We start from the raw sequence: 22,847 nt of genomic DNA, 5'->3' as shown, positions 1-22,847 counted from the left end.
ACATTAACAGTATGCGCCAACCACAGCATTGATAGTCATATTTAGTTCAGTGACATGTACGCATTTGAGATAAATGCTGACTCAAACTATAAAGGTGCTGAAAATCAGCCAAATTGTAGTTTCAACAGTTTCCCAAAGACTACACCTGGTCCCAACGTCATCTACGCTACACGCCTAAATGCTGATGTTGCGAATGCAAGTTGCAGTTGCAGGGCATGCAGGATTTGGGAATGCAGTTACATTTTTGACGAGAGAAGAGAACGATGCGTGACTCCGAGGTAAATGGCAACAAGTGTGGACTGATGCAAGTACGCTGCAGAAAGTTGTTTATAAGTAGATAAAGTGCTGGGTTTTGTCTGCAACAGACATACAGTGCATGAATGAAAGTATGTCTTTCTCTGCGTGTGTCTGTTAAATTGTTACCCGGGGGAGAGGGGGTGTTGGATGTAGGCTACAGTAAAATATAGATGGGGAAAGACGAGGTAAGAAAAAATAAATTGTGCCTCCTCTCTCCGTCTCCTAGTTGTTACTAGGCATCTGAGCAGAGCAGGCAGCCTAAAGCAGAGGATCCCCAACAACACGTGAACACTCCTACGCAGTACCGCAGCCCGCTCTCTTTGAGTGTCTGCAAAATCCCGTCCGCTGTCACTGTGCATGCACACACACACACACAACCAAATAACTCAGAATACACTTCTACTGTTATGTTAGTGAGTTATTTTGATCCGTTCCCTCAAGTTAGCAGCGCTTACAGACGCCGGTATGCCCTGCAATGAACCACTACAAAGTCGCACTGGAGGTCTCCTGTGCAGCGAATTAGATTGCTAATTATGAGTAACAAGAAGCATGCAAAATGTACGCTATCACTTTAAATGACTTCTATCTCGATTTAACGTCGTGTCAGAAAGGTGTGTTTTTAACTAGAAACGGCGGGGACCCACATCTTGGACGGCGTTCCCCCGCCACTAGATTCCGACTGATGAAAGATTACTGATCCTCAGATCAACCGCTAATCACCGGGGTTCTGAGTCCCAAAATATCTGCGCATGGTCTACCCGCGAACTTCCCTGACTACAAGTCTGGGTCGTGACTCGCGCCACCTACAAAAGAAGACACTTACCTTTTTGATTTAGAATTGTTTCTCTCTTTTTAAAACTCTTTTAAAGAAAGACTTTGTGCAGGCTGAGACAGAACGAGACATGGTAAAACAGGGCAGCCTTTCCTGCGTCAGGACGGAGAAAGCAGGTCAGTCCGATGTGCGCCGTCTCCCTGCTCTGTTGGAGAGTGAAATATTTGGTGCTGCCATTCAGGATTCAGGGAGCCGGCTCAGAAGAAAGGTGGATTGGCTGGGTGGTGGTGGTGTCGGTGGGAGAGGGTGAAGGGTTTGGGAGTGGAAAGGTGGCGGTGGTAGCTGGAAATGAAGGGAAGAGAGTGGAGTTACAAATGTGAGCCTGCTGATAGAAAGAGCCCGCCAAATCAGGGGGACTTTACGCATTTGGGGAGGCGCACGATTCACCTCACAGCACTCTCTCTCTCTCTCTCTCTCTCTCTCTCTCTCTCTCTCTCTCTCCCTGTCTGTGTGCGTGTGTCTGCTTGTGTGTGTGTGTGTGAATGACTACCAGACAGAGACGGAAAGCATGAATGGGACAGGAGGAGCGCTTCTGAGAGTCCACGCTATTATTGGAATTCACAAAAAAAGAAATCTCCGGGAGGAGAGCAACATTCGTATCACAACACAGACAAGGGGTTTGGGTGTCTCGACGACGACATCTGCAATCACCTCTCTCTTTCGCTCTATTCTCTCCATCTCCGTGTGTTTCTCTCTGTCTCTCTCTCTCTGGTCCTCTTCTCCAGCAGTGTGCTATTGACCTGCATTGACGTCATTGCGTCATTAGGTATCCCTTAGAAACACTGACTTTCAAAAATAGTATCAAATTAATTCAGCTGGCAAGAAGAGAGGGGTGGAGCTTGTGAGTGTTTGGGGTTGGGGCGTTTGGGGTGACGGGGATCGGGGATTTGTGGGTAGCTGCGGAGGAGATGTGGTAGCACATTTTATTCCGTGATTCTTTGTACCCCCATTCGCCACCATGTCCAAACCTATTCGGGTGGAGAGGTGGACCAGACACATCGATGTCTGCGGCCTAAACACTTCGTGCTCAACGTGGAGACCTACTGCAGGGAGCAACACAAAAATAACTCAAACTGAATTTCACATAAGCACGTTAGTCATCGTTGCCAAGCATAAACAGAGAACACAAATAAACCAAACATTGATTATGGCAATGGTGAAAAAATTATAAGTCACAGCTTTAGTAAGGAGGTCAAACAGGTCAAGATAGGGTTGTCTCTGTTTCTGTTTCTGTCTGTTTGGCTCTTGTAGTCTAAAAATAACCTCTTGCCTCCAGCTGACTATGTTAAAACCTTTTCTACATTTAACCTGAAGCCAAGGGAACCATAACACCAGGCAGACCAACAGAAAAGAGAAGCAATGGCAGCAATTCTTCTCCCCTCTGCTTGGCATACCCGGAAAAAACACGTTTTAGGGGTTCCAGTTACAGCAGACATGTGGTGGCCGCTATTTGATTTTCACAAATGCACAGAGAAATATAGAACCCAGGATTGCTCCTGAGTCTATATTGAAACAGGTCGTCACTGTTTAATTTGGATGAAAACGGATGAAGAAATCAAAAATTCTGGGCTATGCTGGCAGTATTACCAGTGAGGGAATTAAAATCGAAGTTGTGCATTGTTATGTTTACATGTCATTCCCTAGGAGCGGAATAACCAAAGAAATAGTTGTATTAGTTTCAGGTAATAACGACTTGAAAAGTCTTTGTGGAGACAGTGGATTAGGATTAGCCTCCAGGAGCTGTCTATGGTGCTGAAATGTCATTTCAAACTGGAAAATCCTCAAGATTTGTCTTTTTTATACTTGAAGTCCACATTCTAACTAATTCACCCTGTGTCTTGCTTAAATGTTTGTAAGAGCTGCTTTAGTGAAACTGATTAACTGTTATTTTGGCAGGCCACTGACTCATATGCAGCCAAAGGAAAATATCGTGACTGACGATTAATAATGAGCTGATGAAATGTGAAACGTGGCAAACGGCTCACTGTTCACAGGTTATGTTATGTTATAGACACTCACGCAGCATTATACCCATACACACCAACAACAATTAAAGAATTATAGAATTTTGCCAGGCTACATTCAGGGTAAATAGCTAAACACACAAACAAACACTTAAAGGTCACCCAGAGTGTTTAGTTGCAGTCATCGAATCTAACTTCTGCTTTAGTGTATTACTGGCGACTGTTTCAATCATAGCAAATGAAACTGCAACTACATAAAGTAAATGTGCAAATTAGCGTGCAAATAAATGTCCAAGTAAGTGTTTCTGATGTCTTACTTTATTCACAAATGTGAGGAGGAAGACAACACTTCAGCCATCAACACTTCTATGAGAATAATCATTTCAACTTACCTGTCCTGCTGACAGATCATCAAAAACTTTGGAGCTCTATGGAGTGCTACCCTGGTCGGACTCCTGACACACGTGTGGACTCGAGAAAGCAAAAACTGCTCTCCCAGTGTTTAACATTTTCCACTTGATATTTTTCCGTCTTTTGCCAGTTATTTCAATGAGGGCAAAGAACCACCTTTAGATTCCATAATGCCCGAACAGCATCAGCAATTTCCATCTTTAATTTAATACTCACTGAAGGACATGTTGTTTTGGAAAGTAGTTGCTGGCCCCATTTTCCAAGACGCACATTGTCACTGATGCATGCGTGACGACAAAGCACACACACAGGCTACCGATTTGGAACCCGTCCATCTGTTTATGAATTTTTAGAATCATGACTCCTTTGAATAGTTGCCCAGCCAGCTTTAGTCACCTGGTTGCCTCTGTTGTCTTGGGCCTCTTCACAAGACTCTGCTTGGATGTGTGATATATGAAGACAGAATAGAAGACAAGTGGAGTGAAGGAGATATATACCGAGAGGGAGGGAGAAAGAGTGTGTCAAAATACTACATCATTAGGACTGAATTAGGCCTTATGATTCATCCTCTTGAATTGAGAAGCACACATTTCAAATGTCGTAGGAGGATCCATCTCACGTCTGGTAGCCATTTAGCACTACACCTTTCACTTCAACTTTTTGCTGCGGGATTTGTGCAACAAATACTCTAAAAAAAGGGGTGTGAGTGCTGTTTGGGAGGAGGTAGCATAGTGTGTGATGAAAAACTAAGAAGAAGGATTGTCTGTCTATGCCCACATACATGAATGTGCCACTAATTTGTTCAGATTACTTCAGAGGGGAGAAAAAAATAAGATTGCAAGTCCTCCACCGGGGCTCAATCCAACCTCAAGGCCTGCCGAAGCCCCTGAGAAACGTCTTGCTCTGGAGGCTCAGGAGCTCCAGCTGACCTCTGACCTCTGTGGGAATGAACAGAAAGGTTTTCTCACAGACGTCAATAAAAACTTCCTGAAGAAACCAGGGACGAATAACGCAATACGTAAGCAAGCATTGTTGCAGGTACAGGGCGTGGGACTCAGATGTGTGATCACAGGACACGGTGGGGAACCCACATGGGGGGAAATGTATCACAGAAGACGTCAGCAGTGGAAGTCACGCAGCATTCAGGGGTCAGTGCCAAGGCTGACGACAGAGTTAGAGAGACAGAGAGAGATCCTGGGTGTGACTAAGACACTCCAACCATGGAAAAACAGTGTGCTGTCCTTTCCTCCTCCATAATAACATAAACACACCAGGCAGGCTGTTTGAGAGGAAACGTTGATAACAAAATGAAAATATCACTCCCTCTCTCCTACAGCCTACTGAGCCACCCCCCTCCACCTTGTCCCTGTGTTTTAGCTTGTCAATACAATAATAATACCTTCCAAAACATTTGCCTTGGGTGTACGATGGCCCTCGTCTTTTCCACTCAGATCTCTGCTCGTGTGCATGTGGGTGTGCGTTGTATACACAGAGGTCCTTTTAATTTGTTTGATGTCCCCTCCCATTTGCCTTGTGGCTTTCCATTCCGACTCGTAGGCTGCGTCTTTCTAGGAAACAGTGAACCGGAGAACGAAGGCAAGCTTGCACACTGAAAGAGGGGTTCAATGTACCCTTCCCTCGCCAGGACAATGTATATATTGAAGCATTACAATCAAAGAAAACCCAGGGAAGGCTGCAGTGTAGTGATGTGTTGGTTTTTGTGAGTGTTACTTGGTTTAAACTTTGATTTTCGTGCATGTTTCGTACTTGTGGCGTAGCTCATTCTTTGTTTAAAAGATTCACATAAATGTAAAAAGAAACCCCAATAGTTAAATTATAAATTTATATTACAATCTAAACTTAAATCTAAATAGGGTTAAAAAAAAGAAAAGAAGATAAGAAGAAGGTAGAAGTAGTAGATAACTATCAAATAATTAAAACTAAAGCTGTGAAAATAGTGGTTTGACGTCTATAGGAACCATTGCCATGCTCTCTGTGTAGAACCATTTTTGTTGAGAGTGTGTACAGAGGGATGGCTGGTCAGGTTTTGTTTGAATTTCAAGCCCAGATTAAGGAACCCTGCGCCCTCTCCTCCCTCCCCTCCCCTCCACCTATTTATTTTTCCATCTCTCCTGCCTAAATGATGTCAATGGAAGCAGAGCTATAGTGCTATTTATAGTAACCCCCCCCCCCCCCCCCCAACACACACACACACACACACACACACACACAACACGAAGCATCACGCGTGTGTGTGTGCACTGTAGGCTATGTGTTTGTTCTCCATGCTTGGTTATTGCCCGTGCAGCCGTACTTCCCTCCGCAGGAGAGGAAAGAAAAAAAAAATGGGAGAGTGGGGGGAAAAAAAGCCATTGAGAGGGAACGCGCGCCCCCTGCGTTCTTATTCTTCTTTTGCCGCTGCTCTTCATTCACTCATTTCGTGCAGCAGTCGTTCATTCATTCATTCATCCCTTTCCCACTCACTCATTCACACAATTCTTCCCGCAGAGCCTCTGAATGGACGGACAAATAGATTGAATGCGGGAAGCCACCACTTCAGCTGGTGCTGCTGTTCTAGTTGTTGTTGTTTTTTTTTTTCTTTTTCCTCTTCTATACAGTTGGAATCACCAATTTGTGCGCGTGTACTTGCGTGGTCGCGCATGTGTGTGCGTGTGCACGAATGCTGGGGTAAATCTAACATGTTAAGACGCACGGGACAGCAGAGTACACAGTGTTCCCTGGGTATGAGTTTTGGGAGCTGTATGCACAGACCAAACTCTCTCCATCTCTCCCTCTCTCTCCCTCTCTCTCCCTCTCTCTCTCTATGTTCTGTCTCTTGACATTCACATGCTAGATTACGTAACTCAATTGGGGTGGGGTGTGTGTATGTGTGTATGTGTGTGTGTGTGTGTGGAGGGTGGGGGGGTATTTAAAGTCTCCTTCCTTCACAAATAAATACACGGTTTGCTGCACAAGCGTCTTCGATTGAGAAGAACTCATGAGTTATGTTTTTTTTAGACTACCTTCTATTTCTGAAAGGCGGTCGTGATAAAAATAAACCACCACCACCACCCCTCCTCCGCTTGGTAAAAAAAAATAAAATAAAAATAAAAATCCTCCCCATCCATCCCATCTACTCAGAAAAGCTGAATTTCAAACCCGAAGTCGTGCGGATACATCCAGAAAAACGCTGCTGACGCGACTGATTATCGTTTAAGGTTTATTGGCAGTGCGGGTTAAAACGGAGATTTCGGGGGTCTCTGGGGGAGGGCGGCAGCCACCACGGAGAATTGTGTTAAATCACCTCGTTTGACTCCCATAAACCCTTGCTGCGTCCTTTCATATGCTTTAAAATATCCGTGAATAAAGTGCTTATCATTCGAGTCCATCGCTTTTAAAGGATAAATCAGCGGAAAATGCAAAATGTAAGCGTTTTTCTGTTAAATATATATAGATACTGTAAATAAACATATATATATATATAAACCAAGTATGGCTCGGTGTGCATTTAATTCACAGCATCAGAGAGAAAGGCTGGTTATATTTATAGACGAACTGTGTACTTCCAGAGCGGTCACACGTGCAGCAGCCGCTTCCCTGCACTCCTGCTGAAGTTGACATGTTAACACTCACTGGCTGCTATATTTAGCCCAGCCTCACAGTGCTGTTACTATTCCCAGCATTGTACATGAGGGGGCGGACGCGGTGCGGGCTTTTTTTTCTCTCTCTCTCTCTCTCTCCCTCTCTCTCTTTCTCATGAAAGGGAAGAAAAAGTTTCCTTTTCACAATTGATTTATTTTTGCACGTACATTCTGGCCTGTTATCTGCCACTGACACCTTATTAGTTCAGGGACGCTGCAGTTAAGGCTGTCACGATTTTACGAATGAAGGGCGACGAGGATAAAAAAAAAAAAAAGAGAGAGAGAGAGTTGTGATTGGTGAACTGAACTGAAGTGTCCTTGAGCAAAACACTGATGTCTGCTGTTGACATTTGAAAGAATCTTATCAAACTCTTTTTTCAAGTTGTATAATATAAAACCATTCAACTTGCACCTTGTGAGCGCGGAAAAAAGACATATGTGTGTTCTCAAAAAGCAAGTAGTTAATTCATGCTTCAGCCAAATGCTGTTGCCACTCTGATGACATTAATTAGTAAAAAAGTGTTTGTCTTAGATGTAGTTTGAGCAAAATATGCGCTGCTGTGTCTGCCTGACTCCAACTTGTTTGCTTTCAGCACCAAGGACAGCTCCCCAAAGACCATCAGCACCGTGGACAGCTCCCCTCAGAACAGGCTTTCATGAGGTCAGGGAAGGGGGAAAGGCAGAGGGTGTTTTCCAGTTCATTTACACCGAATGCTGATGCCAACTGTGTGAGCTATTTTCTCTCTAGAATTTAGCTTTATGAGTTTTACTTTTACTGAATGGTGTCTATTGTTTTTTGGTCAGGTCAATCCTTTTGGAGGTCAATTCTTCACCTTGTCCTAATCTCAAAGCTGCGTACAGTACGCAGAAAGAAGGTGTTTGCAAACCATGTTTTCTATACAGGATTTCCATCTATGGAAAGTGCCTCCTTCCAGTTCCTTCAACCAGCTTGAAAACTTTTCATTTGCGCCTTTAACAAAGGAGAGTCCAACCCACCTCGGCTGGCACGCTTCACAGTCTCTGAGACTCAGACTGGACACAGGTGTGATAAGATATTGCTACATATCCCTGCAAATTTTAACGTGGACACATTTAAAAGCTGGCTACTGAAGTTTTTGCAAGATGCACTTGAACTGTAAATGTGTCATTAAAGCAAAGGATGTATTGCATTGAAAAAGAAACAAATTAGTTTCCCATCAAATTGCCTGGACCTGTCCAAGGTGTAGCCTGCCTCTCGCCCGATGACAGCTGGGATAGGCTCCAGCCCCGCCCGTGACCCTTCATAGGGGGTGTGGGTTCTCTCCGGGTACTCAGGCTTTGCCCCACTGTCCAAAGACATGCTCGTTAGTTCCTGGTAATTTAATGGCAAACTAATTTGTTTCTGTTTTAATGCAATACATCCTTTGCTTGACTTTGCTTGACTGGCGACCTGTCCAGGGTGTACCCCGCCTCTCGCCCGATGACAGCTGGGATAGGCTCCAGCCACCCCGCAACTCCTCACAGGACAAGCGGTTACAGAAGATGAATGAATGAATGAATGAACTACCAGGTTTGTGTGGTACACTTCAAGACACCAATCTTAGTTGTTGGGATGGTTTTTCAATTAAAATAGTAACAGTGAACGCAGCACAAGTAGCCAAACAACTGAATCAAAAAACTGGAACTTGAGACCATCAGTAACAGTTCATTTGTGTGAAACCAATTCATGATAAGTGTAGATTTTACCTCAGGCCTATTGGGGTACAGAATGAAGGTCTTGTTTTACCACCACCACCAACCCCCCTCCCCCCCAACGGCTGTTAATAAAGTGAGGAAACCCATCGAGTTCCACCAAGTGCTTCAGGACTATTGATTTACCTTCACTTCTACTCTCACATGGGCTCGTACAGTCGCTCCTTCCTTCTTTCTTTCTCTCTCCGAGGGTCGTCTTCGCTTCTTCTCCCGCTGCTGCCGCCCACTCCTCCTCCACCACTTGATTATTTTCAGCACCGCCGCTCGTGTGTGCGTGCGCGCACACGAATGGATGTGCCAGGCATTTGCTGGCTGGCTGGCTGGCAGGCTGGTTTGGGAAATACCTGGTCACGATCAATGAGGGGAAGAGTTTATCCTGGTCTCCCAGCGCCCCCTTCTGTTCTGAAAAGAGAACTTAAACTCAGACCATAAACGCATCATGGTGCCTGTGCCCAAATCTGTACAGTGTGTGCGAAAATGGACCATAAGACTGAATTTCTGAGAGGTTCATATTATTAAAAGGGGAAGAAAAAAATGATACGCCATACATACATTTGTGCAATATTAAGACCCAATCATTGAATGACAAAAGATATTATGACTGTTTACGAGCAAATCTTGCAGTCATCTCATTTGTGATGCGTTGCAAATCGTTTCACACAACACTTAGTAGCCTAACCATCATCTGTCCAGCACATCCGACTTAATATTTCCCTCTGGGTCATAGCAAGGAGGAGGAGGAGAAGGAGGGCTGATTGAGGATGATGTTAACCCCTCTTGCCTCTGCATTGCACGCCCGGGTCGCAATCTTCCTCCGTGCGCCTTAACCCGAGCAGAAATGCAAAGAGAGACAAAAGGACATCATGAAAGCTTTAAGTGACTCGTTCGTGTTGGATAAAAATAGATCTGGTTGCTCCGAGAGGAAAACCCTGGCCTAGATCGCCCTCTAGAGGGGACACTCTGCCAAAGTAGAGAAACGATGAGTGGACTAGCTGCTTTTGTCTCTACGTTTATTTTCTGCAGTAAATACAGTGGTGCTCATAAGTTTATATACCCTGGCAGAATTTGAGATTATTATTATTTTTTTTTTTTTTTTGCCATTTTCCAGAGAATATGAATGATAAGAGAAAAACTTTTCTTTCACTCATGGTTAGTGGTTGGGTGAAGCCATTTATTGTCAAACAACTGTGTTTACTCTTTTTAAATCATAATGGCAACAGAAACTACCCAAACGACCCTGATCAAAAGTTTACATACCCTGGTGATTTTGGCCTGATGACATGCACACAAGTTGACACAAACTTGTTTGAATGGCTACTATAGGTGACCATCCTCACCTGTGATCACCTTGCTTGCATAAAGTGTGTATGTAAAGGTCAGTGCGTTTCTGGGCTCCTGACAGACCCTTGCATCTTTCATCCAGTGCTGCACTTTCTGGATTCTGAGTCATGGGGAAAGCAAAAGAATTGTCGAAGAATCTGCGGAAAAAGGTAATTGAAGTGTATACAACAGGAAAGGGATATGAAAAGATATCAAAGGAATTGAGAATGCCAATCAGAAGTGTTCAAACTCTAATTAAGAAGTGGAAAGTGAGGGATTCTGCTGACACAAAACCACAGTCAGGTAGACCAACAAAATTTTCAGCCATAACTGCCAGGAATAAAAACACAAATAACTTCAGCTGAAAAACAGGACTCTGGAAAAGAAATGGTGTGGCTGTTTCAAGATGCACAATAAGGAGGCACTTGAAGAAAAATGGGCTGCGTGGTGGAGTCTCCAGAAAAAAGCCATTACCACGCAAATGCCACAAAGCAACCCGCTTACATTACGCCAAACAGCACAGAGACAAGCCTCAAAACTTCTGGAACAAAGTCATTTGGAGTGATGAGACTGATGAACTTTTTGGCCGCAACCATAAATGTTACATTTGGAGAGGAGTCAACAAGGCCTATGATGACAGGTACACCATTCCTACTGTGAAACACAGAGGTGGATTGCTGATGTTTTGGGGATGTGGGAGCTACAAAGGCACAAGAAACTTGGTCAAAGTTGATGGCAAGATGAATGCAGCATGTTATCAGATAACACTGGAGGAAAAATTGCACTCATCAGCCCGGAAGCTGCGCATGGGACGTACTTGGACTTTCCAACGACCCAAAACACAAGGTCAAGTGGACCTGTTTTTGGCTACAGCAGAATAAAGTGAAGGTTTTGGAGCGGCCATCTCAGTCTCCTGACCTCAGTGTCATTGAGCCACTCTGGGGAGATGTCAAACGTGCAGCTCACGCAAGACAGCCCAAGAATTTACAGGAACAGGAGGCATTTTGCCAAGAGGAATGGGCAGCTTAACGATATGAGAAAATAAGAAGCCTCATCCACAACTACCACAAAAGACCTAAGCTGTCACTGATGTTAAAGGGGGCAATACACGGTATTAAGAACTGGAGTATGTAAACTTTTGATCAGGGTCATTTGGGTAGTTTCTGTTCTCATTATGATTTAAAAAGAGTAAACACAGTTGTTTGATAATAAATGGCTTCATCCAACCACTAACCATGAGTGAAAGAAAAGTTTTTGTGTTATTCATATTCTCTGAAAAATGGTCAAGAAATCATAAATTCTGCCTACTGGTTAGCGCTTTGGGCTTGTGACTGGAGGGTTGCCGCTTCGAACCCCCGACTGGTAGAAAGCGGCTGAAGTGCCCTTGAGCAAGGCACCTAACCCCTCACTGCTCCCCGAGTGCCGCTGTAGCATGGCAGCTCACTGCTCCGGGTTAGTGTGTGCTTCACCTCACTGTGTGCTTTGTGTGTTCACTAATTCACGGATGGGATAAATGCAGAGACCAAATTCCTTGTATACACAAGTATACTTGGCCGAGAGACCTTAATCTTAAATCTTAAATCTTAAAATCTTAAAATCATGAGCACAACTGTATACTGAAATCTGTTGTAACACAGCATATAGTGCACACCATTTAAAGAAAGCACTTTTAGGAATGTAATGAATACTTTTATTGAATTAAACCTATGTCATGTCGTTTTTTTGTTTTTTAGACATTTTTGATCCTTTCATGTCCTTAAGAATGTTCTGTACATTGAGAGAGCAAATGGATCTTGAGCAGCTTATACTAAAGCTGGTTTGTGCTCTTTCAAAAAAATAAAAGAACCATTGTTTGGCACTTCATGGGCACTCTTTGGTTAATATCCAACATAAAAGTTGTTCAGAGGTTCCGTTTCTCCGAGTCTGCCACTGTCGATTCAGAAAATTGAGTTTTAGCGCCCCTCCTCCCACAAAAGCATCCACCTACACAAACCGGCACACGTGTCTTCACACGCAGACCTGTAGCGCCCACTGAGAGCTTATTCTGTATGTTCTTTATAAAGATCAGTTTTAGATATTTTGGGGATTTGTTTTGTCTCGTCTGCAAAAGGATTAAGACCTGGATTTAGAGCCAAAAATGTACCTTTAAAACAAGTGAACTGGGTAAATGTAAAGGAATTTCTCAGTTAGAAAAAGGTTTGTCTCTGCATGTAAAACAGAACATGTTACATATATCTATGAGTCAATGTTAAAATTTCCTTGCAGATTTTTAACAAATTAAAAATATTCACACAGAAGCACAAAAAGGAGTTGAAGAATGTTATCAAATTTCTTTGATAGGTTAAAGCTCAAGACACAGCAAAATGATTAAAGCATTCAGAATAAATTTAAGCAGAATGAATGCAGCTGATGGAGGGAACCCACTATATCATATTATTGTTAGTGCAGGGAAGTGTGTGCGTGACTGCGTGTACCCAAAACAAGACGCCTCCTCCACCAGAGTGCAAAATAAAGAGCGTTCTAAACGTGGAAGCAACTATTTATAACCCTTTCAATTATTGAGAGCCCGATTCTACTCTTTTATACTTCAAAGCAGACGTGCACAAACACACACACACACACACACACTTACCGGACTGAGGGGGAGACAGATTCAGGCATGCAGACAGCCGAGAAGGCACGTTTGTGTGTTTTCCAAATGTAGATGCCAGAAACCACGGGCTAAAATTACCCTCTCTTCACTCTGCCTTGGTACAGATATAGGTGAACACAAATAGAAAGAAGAAAGAGGAAAAAGGAAAGACGGAATCGTGAGAATGATAAATGGGATGAATGAGTGGGTGAGCGGAGAGAATGGGAGGGGGAGAGAATGGAAAGTTTGGAGAAGGTTTTGAATAACCAAGTCGAGTTTCTCCCTTGTGAAAAAGGGAAAATCGAAAGCAGCAAGATGGAGCCGAGCATCGTCTTCATCCCACACAGGTTTGCAACATAACAACCACTGGATTCGATATAAACAAGGACAAAAGTTCATAGTTCCAAACAAGTTTATGATAAAAATCCAATGAAACAGTATCATTGATTTATACAAAGTAGCATAGTCCGCCAATTCAAATTAAGCTCTAATAAAAAAAGAAAACAAGATTAAATAAAACGGTAGAAACAAATGCATTCATCAATATGTTGCAAAACAGGAGGATCTTCATCTTTTTCCTACAAACATCTGACAAAAATATTCATCAGTTACAACTTAGCAGTCTTTTGTTTCACAAAAATACACAGAATAATGTTTAAAACTTAAGGAGAGAGAGAAAACACATTTAGATTTACTATCACCTTGGCAAAGAGGAATACGGGGAGCACATGTTGAAATGACAGGTAGAAAAGTCGGAACCTGCAGTATGACAATCTGAAACCAAACCATCAACCTCTCCAAAAACATCAAACCAAAAATGGAGGAGACCGGTTTTAAAAAAAGAAAAAAAGACAAGAGTAGTTGGTAAATAGTCCGTCTTGGTGAGGAAAAGATCCTGATGTGATGCAGTTCAATGAGCAATATGTAATGTATGTGTGCGTGTGTCTCAGAAGATTCGGCCTCGGCTCCTGCTGCCTCTGGCCCCGAAGCCTCGTCCTCGTCCTCCTCTGAAGCCACCACGCTGCTCTGAAGTGACAAAGTGTTCAAAGTTCAGCATAAACACATCGAACTGAATTGATTTAAATTGTTTATAATGTGAAAGCAAAGCAAGAGCTCTAAATGTAATCATTTCTAAAAGTATCTCAAACATCAAAGTATCTTTAACATTTCTGTACTGTAGTTTCTTGTATGCCAAAGACCAGCATAATGTAGACACCAAGAACATGCAAGCTGCACAACAAAAGGATCCATCCTAATGACTCTGGTGCCGCAACAGCGCATCGACTGCCCCCACTATATAAATATGTCGCTTTGTGTGGAATACAGATCTGCCACACGTGTGGAATGGACACTGCAAAACTGAAATGGACCACCACAGCACCACAACTTATGAGCTCAAAAGACAAGAAAGCAGCAGTCAGTATTTGGACAACTGGAGGGATTTTGATTCTTGGTTTGTGGTCTGTGCCCAAGAGTCTCCTCTGATTTTATCTGTGGGGTTTCAGATAAAAACTCTACAGCAGTCTACAGCAAAGACGCTAATGGCTAAAATGACAACGCTGCTATCCAGCGCATTTGCATCTTGCAAGTGGTTTGATTTTGCACACATCGACCTGTAAAACTAAATGATGCAGATTTCCATCAACATTACGCTCTAAAAGGGCTGTGAAGCCTGTTGTAGATCAATAATACAGTCACCAAAGAAGCTCAGTCCCAATAGCAGGAGAGTGAACCACATCTTTTATGATCAGGAAACAGCTTCTTCACTCAGATACTTAATGTCACAATATGTTATGACCCAATCCCTGAATACGTATACATATGTTTAATGGTAGAAGTTATGCTATTTAGTAATAAATTAATCAAATGATGAATGGACTATTTCAAAAATAAATTTCAGATTAAATGGAAATATAATTAATAAATGAATTGACTGAAAAAGAATCACTGGACTTTCTCCTCCACAGCCACCATGACATGAACACTGGAGAATTGAAGGTGTATTTTCAAGTGTTTCATGTTTCTGCTGTGAAGTTGAGCTGCCACTACTATCTGTATAATTGTCTCAACTACACTGACTACAAACTACAGACCACCTTCAAACCTATTACAGGTATCAGAACCTCAAAGGGAGTATGCTGGCAAGAAAACAAAAATCAACATAAAAAAGAAAAACACTCCTCACCATAGGTAAAATTGCCAATGGTGGCACTGTACTTTCCGCTGGGTGGATTGTAGATTTGCCGTGCGTCCCTTCTGGGCTGAGGAGAGATCTGTTTTTTTGTGCTGCCACCAGATCCCATCTCCTCACTTGACTGACGCTTGGGCCTACAAATAAGAAAATTAGATGAAGATCACATAGATAAACACACGGACACCACATGTACGGTATGTCACTGGACTGCTAAGTTAAATGTGTTTTATCACCTCTGAATAGAAGTAACATTGGTGGCAAGAAGTGGGAACAGACTTACGCTACTGCCTCTGTCTTTTGGACAGGTTTCCAGGACAGAGTGACTGTGCTCTTGTATGATGGAGGGTTGTGGAAGAGATCCTGTCATGAAAATAAAGGTTATAATATTATTTTGAAGAAGGTATATTGGTTCCAACCCAAACTGATTCAAGTGTCCCAAAAGTACAAACACTGTACTGTATTGATCCCATTCAACAGATGATATAGCTGACAGAAAAGCGCTGGGTTTACTTGAGTTCTGAATTGAGTTTTAATGGTGAGAAAAGAAAATGTTTTAATATAATGCTGCTTAGATTAACACACACAACAGAGTGCACAGAACAAAAACAGCTAAATTCACAAAGATTTTGAAAAAGTTTGGGATGTTATACAGCCTCTCTTATTTTTCCGGCCACTCAGTGTTAAAGACCAACACTGTACCTTGATGAGGACGTTGATGTTGTTTGTGATCTTGAGGGCCACAACTTTGATCTTGTTCTGATTGCACATAAAAAGACAGGTTAGTCTTTGACATATTTCACAGCCGTCATGCTGGCACACAACTCGCTGAGTATGTTGACAGTATTGATCAAGTAATACAGTTTGGAGAGTAATCAAATGACAGCTGACTGTGTTACCTCTTCTGTCTTCAGAGCATCTCCCGTCTTTCCTTGCAGTGCTACTCGCAGCTGTCTGATGTAAACCTGCAGACCTCTGGCAAAATACTGCAACCTGTTCATACAAAAAGCACATTCAACCTCATGTGGCAGTTTTCAGACAAAATGACCAAACCGAATTTATCTGGTTCAGATTTGATTATATAAAGCAAACGCTGCATGTTTGCAAGAAGTTTATCTTTTTCAAGCTTAACTGCAACCACTCCCTTACTTGATCTTGAAGTCTTTGAGTCGTTCAGCATCCACTTTGTCGAGGAGGAAGTCTGGCAGCTTCTTGCCCAGTTGGTGGAAGCTGAAGAGGAGACACTCTACGTAGCTGAACTGTAATTTGGGCTCCTCGTTTGCAGAGTTCTCACCATTCTCTGCCTCTTCTGGCGGCAGTGGCATGAATTCCTAAAAAATGTGAAAAGGTGTGACTGGAGTTTTTGGATACCCCTATTTTTGTGGCAGATGGATTGACCCTCTAGGATGTACTAGAGAATGAGAATGCATGGTTGTTTTCTAGCTCATGCTTACCACAAACCTCTGTATTTCATAGACAAGACTTGTAAAAATGTGTCTGGCAGTAGTAGATGTGAGATTTTCAAGTCCCACACCACAATATGTTTAGATTATTACTCTTGTGTGTTTAACTGTTCATATGACAAAGTGAATTTTTAAAATTTTTTAAATTGAAGAAAAAAAAAAAAAAAGCTGAATATACTTATGTCACCATGATTTGTGGCATAATTAGTTCTGAAGCCAATAAGTCCTGTAAACAAGGGTGATTTAGAAATGAGAACAGATTTAATTTAGCTTGAAAAGGAATTTAAATTTTTGAAATAAATGATAATTTCATATTCATAAACTATAGATTTACAGGAGGTATGGATTTCACTGGAGAGTTTCTAACCCGGTAAAGGAACATAGTTTTAGAAATAGACAACTCTAAACACAAAGCTGATTGTTACAGATTTTTGATGACTGGTGTTTGCATTTACCCAATCAAACGCCCAGATCAGACATTAGTGAACCAGTCAGTATTTAAGGATTCATGTGTGCAACAATCTTAAAATCATACAACGAAATGCTAAAAAAAAGCAATAAAACTGCCATTGTGTGTTCTGATTCTGATGGATTTCCATTTCTTGCTTTCCCCTGCATTACAATAGGATCAGTCATTCTTACCAGCAGTTTGGTGAAAAGCATGTTGAGGTTGGCCTCCAGTTTTTCCATGTCTCCACAGAATGGACTCATCTCAGCTAACAGCTTCAGCACCTACGTACATACAGAGAGCTTAGCTGAGTGCTACACACAGTAAAATATGCATTGCTAATGAGAAACAGTGTTGTGTAGTGCAGACTAATGACCCAATAACAACATGCAGTTGGCCGACACCTGTGACAGGTGGCTGCCATACTGGCTTTGTTTATTACTACAACCGCTCACCAAATGTCAAATGTTGGCATTGACCTCACACTAGTTGCAATATTCATCAAGTCTCTCTCAGTACCGAGTCTGGCTGAATGAATCCAGGTCAGGAAGATAGTCTTTTCTTTTAATGGCTTAACATGCTTGTAGAAGTGCAGACTGGGTAGCCATCTTTCTATACAAACTTAACTTTGTCTCACACCAACAGAGCTTTTCAGCAAGTTCGAGCATTGGGAGTGAAGATATCCAGTAGGTTACTGGTAAGATGTGTAAAGTTGTTCAACTGCCACCAACTTATCCAATCTAGTTTGGGAGTGAAAATCCTTTCCCCGAATCTTCCTCTGGTGCAAGTGGTGGTGGCCGACTGGCCGCTGAATAAAATCATGAGGCTAATAAATAGTTTTTGTAGTTGGAAGAAGACATCTTAAGACACAGTTGTGTGTGATGGGGTGGAAACATTTCTCACTCATTGCATCATTTATAGAAAACAAAAAAACTCACCTCGAGCTGAATGTCCAGCTCAGCCACGGGACTTGTCAGGGAGCTGAGGTTGGGCAGGACGTGTTCACAGAAGTAAGTTACAAAGCGAGTGGAATGGACATTTTTCTACAAGACAGAAGGAAGAAGTTTACAGTTTTATTACAGCAAGATCACCCATCTAAATACATGCATAGAAGATTAGTTCAGTATAAACAGATGGTGTACTCGCTGGAATGTGACTGTTCATGGTATATGAAAAAAGTATTCACCACTCTGGAAATACAACTGGTCTCTAGTGTTCTAGTAGACAAAGTTTTGTAGTATTTTCAGAAGTCACAAGATTCACTATGAACTTAAATGTGTTACTGTAATATAGGGGTTGCATAACTTCAGATTTGTTTTTATTTTAAAGTGAACTGTTGTGTGCCAAATGTGACTAGTCACGGATGACATCCCTAATAAAAACACAGTAGAAAGTAATGCTTTGCAACAATAAAATCTATATTCTTGACCTGAATACATATGCTGAGAACAGAGAGCTCAGCATACGCGATACGCTGCATACTGTGTGCTGCACTTATGCAACTCAGCACTATCTATAGCATTTCATTTAATTGTACTCCACAGCGTGTTGTAAGATATGACAATGCAGCTGGGTTAAAAAAAAATAAAATAAAAAATAATTTCTCCTGAGCCTTCTGTTTGCGCTGCAGCTAAAGGTCTAATATATTTGACAATGAAATTCACCAACAAATTGTTGATTTGCAGCCTCCTTCTCTGTGTTACCACAGAGGGTTTAGTAAAGTTGTTACTTGACTGCTGTTGAGAGGATTTGGACCGTTCCTTTGCTAGCGGATGCCTTCTCAGATAAGTGAGCATTGCAGTAGTACTTTTGTTGTATTTCAAGACTGACTAACATATTTTGCATGTCATGGAAGTATGGGCTTAATCTTTAGTTAAGTATTTGCACACACTTAATGAACTGCTGCCAGTTTGCTGACTGTAGTAATGTATTGTAATGTTAACAGGTGAGCAGTTCTCAGTATTAAAAAATATTGCACTTCAATGTGTAATGAAACAATAAACGCGGAGAGCAAGGCTGATCAAACACAAAATATGACTTTATGGGAAACTTTGTTGTGCTGGCCTTTTCAGTCTTACTCACAGAGAACAGCGGTAGGGCTTGGCGTGTGCACTGCAGCAGGCGATCCACGGTGTCTGGGTCGGCTGGGTTGAGGGCCTGCTCCAGGAAAGCTTGCTCCACCACCAGCTCCACCAACTGCTGTCGGCCATTTACCGTCTGTAGCACCCGCAGACCCGACACGACACGCATTAAGAGCACAAACTCCTCTCCTGTCACATCTTCCAACACCTGAGGGAAGAAATATATTTTATCAACAGGCTAACATCCAGTTGATGTTATTATATTATTTTGGTGATGTAAGTGATCAACCAAGACAAACGACTGAAGGAGCCAATTGTCATTGTAGTATGAACATGGTCCTTTGCAATAGACAGTATAAAATACAATTAATAAGGGGGGGGGGAAACTTTGATGGTCATGCATTCACACTGAGCATGTCAACAAGTTACTACCAAGTGGAGCTCCAGATACATTATACTCTCATTATCTGATCAATCAATGTACTTATTTTCTATATAAAAACCCAGCACAAATTTTCTCAGTGGGGAAGAAACAGATCAGCTGAGCCTCAACACAACCCAATTCAAATCCAACAAAAGGTGATAAATCATTTGATGCAATACCTCTGATGAGACTGACAGAAGAGGGAGAAATCACTCATCAATGATCAAAGCCACTAATCTATTCAAAACTATTTGCAAACCTTCTTTGTCTCAGCAAAGACATAGTCCTCCACCTCCTTTGTCATGATGTCCTCTGGTAGGGTTTTCAGTTTGGTGGACAGAAACTTGATGGCCCTTTCTCGCACTATGTCTTCACCCTGTAGGATCTGAGAGAAGAGGCCTCCAAGAGTACCTAGATAACAAAAGACAGTGAAGTGAGGGATTAAAAAAATGTAACTTCTTCCTATCTGCGGCTATGACAGATGAATTGCATCAGGAGAAGCAATTCATTCATTCACTGTAAAAACGAATATCCGTGTGCAGTTACTCAAAAATAAACAACAGGAATAACTACATTATTTATTTTCATCCACATGGCCAATGAAACTGGCCAGGAAACGGTCGCTTACCCTTAGCATCCATCTTGAAGATAGAAATAAGAGCTGCATTGACTTGGTTGAACTCTGCTGTATCATCTAGAAGAACAAACAAAAAAAGTATTACCGTAAACAATCATTACTGATTCACCAACAGCGACTCGGAAGGATAAGTTAGTATCGAAAGGTCTAATACCTGTCTGAAGGAGCTGGGTGAGAATATCTGCAACTCTGACAATGTTCTCGCCAGTTGCAAACCGCGGGAGTTCCTTGATGGCCTGTCGTCGAATCTGGACAAAGACACACACGGTTAATTATTACACCGGAATAACAGTGATGATTCTGTACATTTGGCCAAGGAAGGAAAACTTCACATGTTTCAAGTAACACACAGAACCAACTCTGCGATGTCACTGAAGATGATTAGGCACCTATGCACACGTGTCCCTTAAACAAGGTTTCCCATACAATGTTAACACTATAGCAGCCCGCCAGGGTCTAATTTGCTCCGCCATGGTCTCATAACGAAACGGAAATACTTAAACATGTTTAAAACAATGTTGTGCTTGCGTTGTTTTTCCTATTGCTCCTAAAAGCATCTCTCCCTCCCTCGAGACCCTCCACACACACACAGGCCACTCACCTGCTCTGTACTCAATTTGACCTGACGGAGAAAACAGCACGGACAACTCACGTAGCATGTGAAGCTATTTGTGTTGTTCACCAATAAAAATTTACGTCACCGCCACTTTTCAAAACCTGATGTTTGTGCTCTTGACTTCTAGACCATGGAGATTTTCAATTATTTAAAAAGAGTTGGTCAAAACCTAGAGGAAACAACTCCAGACAACGTAACGTGAACTAACTTAACTTTAAAAGCGCTAGCTAGTAAAGTGAGATTGCAAATTCAACTGTTTACTATATTAGATTTATTGGTTGTATTATTTAGTTTTGAACTCCACTGGCTGCTATTTGTCGCTAAATCCAATATCTGCATTATTACGGTCATTTAATTTTATGTGCAGACCTTTCATGGACTGTATAAATTGTGTTTAACAGTTGGGATAGTATCATAATTCGGGGCTTTTGTTAAGACAATAGGACCCAAAAAAACGCCAGGCACTCATGAAATTTTGTGGGAAACACTGCTTAATACTCACAGACACATCCTCGTCTTCACAAAGATCAAGCTGGGCATTAATAGCTGCATCGGCCAGTTCTGGAAAGCTGCTGAAGAACTTGGGAATAAACTGTGCTGCCAGGCGCTTCTCCTTGGGGCCACCTTTCACACCATCCAGGATTACCTGGTAGGCATCTTTGTGCTGCAGAAAAAAGAAAGTACATCCGTCAGTATTTTACAGCAACATCACATTTCAAGCCTAACTTGACATGATAATCTAACATGGGTTTTGTAGCACATACAATAACACATACTGATAAATCTCGAAACAGTAGCTGTCGCTTGGTACATTAAATTCACCTGGGTGTTACTAGTTTGTGGGCACGCTTTGAAACGAGCTGGTTTGGGGACATATTAGTCACTGCCTGAGTTTGAAATCCCTTGTGCAGGAGTTTTAATAACACTTGAAGTGAGCTGGTCTCAAGTGGGAGAGAAGTTTGTATTAGAAAATCTGCACAACAAACATGAGAAGAGAAAGAACGGTAACCGTCAAGAAATTAATGTTTTCCAGGTCTTTGAAATCTCAGGGTGTCCTGTCTAATTTCAGTTTTAATGAAAGGGGACTCGCAAGTAGACAATAGAACTAATAGTCTTAAACTTAAAAATAATTAATGTCGTAGGTCAACTAAGTACCGTGTGTTAGGGTGCCTGTGGCGAGGCGATCAACATTAGCCCGGTCACTACCATAGCTAGCTACAGCTAGCTTAGCACACAGAAACAATGTTATGTAAGCCAGCTAAGTTAGTAATAATGAAAAGTGAAATAAGATATTATTGCAGGGAAGCAAAAATCTCAGTTCAGTGCGGTTTAAAATAAAACAACCCTAACCCTTTATTTACCTGGCTGAGGTTGTCCTTAGCATCTGCAAGGACCCCGTAGCTACGGTAGAGATCCTCGATAGTGACCGCCATCAGCGTGCGTCCAACTGCCTGCCACTCACAGACAAGAGCGTTGATAAAACCACGATAGAAACCCCTTTCGGTGCGCTTTTGCTCCACCTCAAGTTAGTCTATAACAAACAACGCCGTATTACCGAGAAATATCGTGTGTGGAAAGGACACGGGAAGAGGAAATTTCGAGAAACCCGTGAATGAACGACCCCCTACTGTCTGTCTTCCCGCGACGATCACTGGCGTGAAAATGCTACGGAACAATGAGTGCGACGCATGCGCACGTTTAGCGAACCACCCGAGGGTTACGACACACGTGACACTAGTGTGCGCAGAGTTGATGCGCAATCGAATCACCAGTTTTCTTTCATACGGTGGCCGAGAGGTGAAAAAACCAACATGACAAAATGTGAAACACTTTTACAAAGCTTGAGACAAATTTAAATTTTAGGAAACAGTTTTGCATATCATAAATCAAAATTACACTGCCATAACACATTTACAAGTCCCGAAACAAATTTACATTTCAGAAAACAAATTAAAAAGACGCGAACCACTTTTACAAATGCCGAAACAAATTTATAAGTGGCGGAACACTTTTACTTTTACGCAGCTCATGTGTTTGCCACAAAACGGGCAAAACATCACTCGATCGCTGTCCATCTTGGGTTACCATGAACTCCATCAATGACAACGACCTGAAGTACTTCAAGACTTCAAAACTACTTGTCTTTCTTATGGCAGGTT

At 42.1% G+C, this 22,847-nt stretch overlaps 1 protein-coding gene across 1 annotated transcript; it reads right to left on the bottom strand.

Moving 5' to 3' along the window:
* Nucleotides 1-13,222: 13,222 nt before the first annotated feature.
* Nucleotides 13,223-22,261, bottom strand: api5 (apoptosis inhibitor 5). Its single transcript, XM_084555363.1, has 15 exons — nt 22,244-22,261; nt 22,050-22,139; nt 21,191-21,352; nt 20,227-20,320; nt 20,064-20,129; nt 19,695-19,846; nt 19,013-19,219; nt 17,869-17,973; nt 17,125-17,214; nt 16,169-16,350; nt 15,919-16,012; nt 15,722-15,778; nt 15,303-15,382; nt 15,014-15,156; nt 13,223-13,854 (listed from the first exon to the last, which is right to left on the bottom strand). The coding sequence occupies exons 2-15, from the start codon at nt 22,119-22,121 to the stop codon at nt 13,775-13,777; spliced, it is 1,584 nt and encodes a 527-aa protein (XP_084411489.1). The 5' UTR covers nt 22,122-22,139; nt 22,244-22,261; the 3' UTR covers nt 13,223-13,774.
* Between the last annotated feature and the right edge of the window lie 586 nt (nt 22,262-22,847).

Source organism: Chelon labrosus, assembly GCF_963514085.1.
Source record: "Chelon labrosus genome assembly, chromosome: 11".
Taxonomy (NCBI): Eukaryota; Metazoa; Chordata; class Actinopteri; order Mugiliformes; family Mugilidae; genus Chelon; species Chelon labrosus.
The sequence above is the reverse complement of the archived record's forward strand: the minus strand, read 5'-3'. Positions and strand labels throughout refer to the sequence as shown.

Excerpts from the sequence above, each read along its gene's own strand:
- api5 (XM_084555363.1), bottom strand. The coding sequence starts at position 22,121 with ATGGCGGTCACTATCGAGGATCTCTACCGTAGCTACGGGGTCCTTGCA. Across the intron at positions 21,353-22,049 it reads CTAAGGACAACCTCAGCCAG|CACAAAGATGCCTACCAGGT; the intron begins GTAAATAAAGGG and ends TTTTTTCTGCAG. Across the intron at positions 15,779-15,918 it reads ATGCTCTGAAGACAGAAGAG|AACAAGATCAAAGTTGTGGC; the intron begins GTAACACAGTCA and ends ATGTGCAATCAG.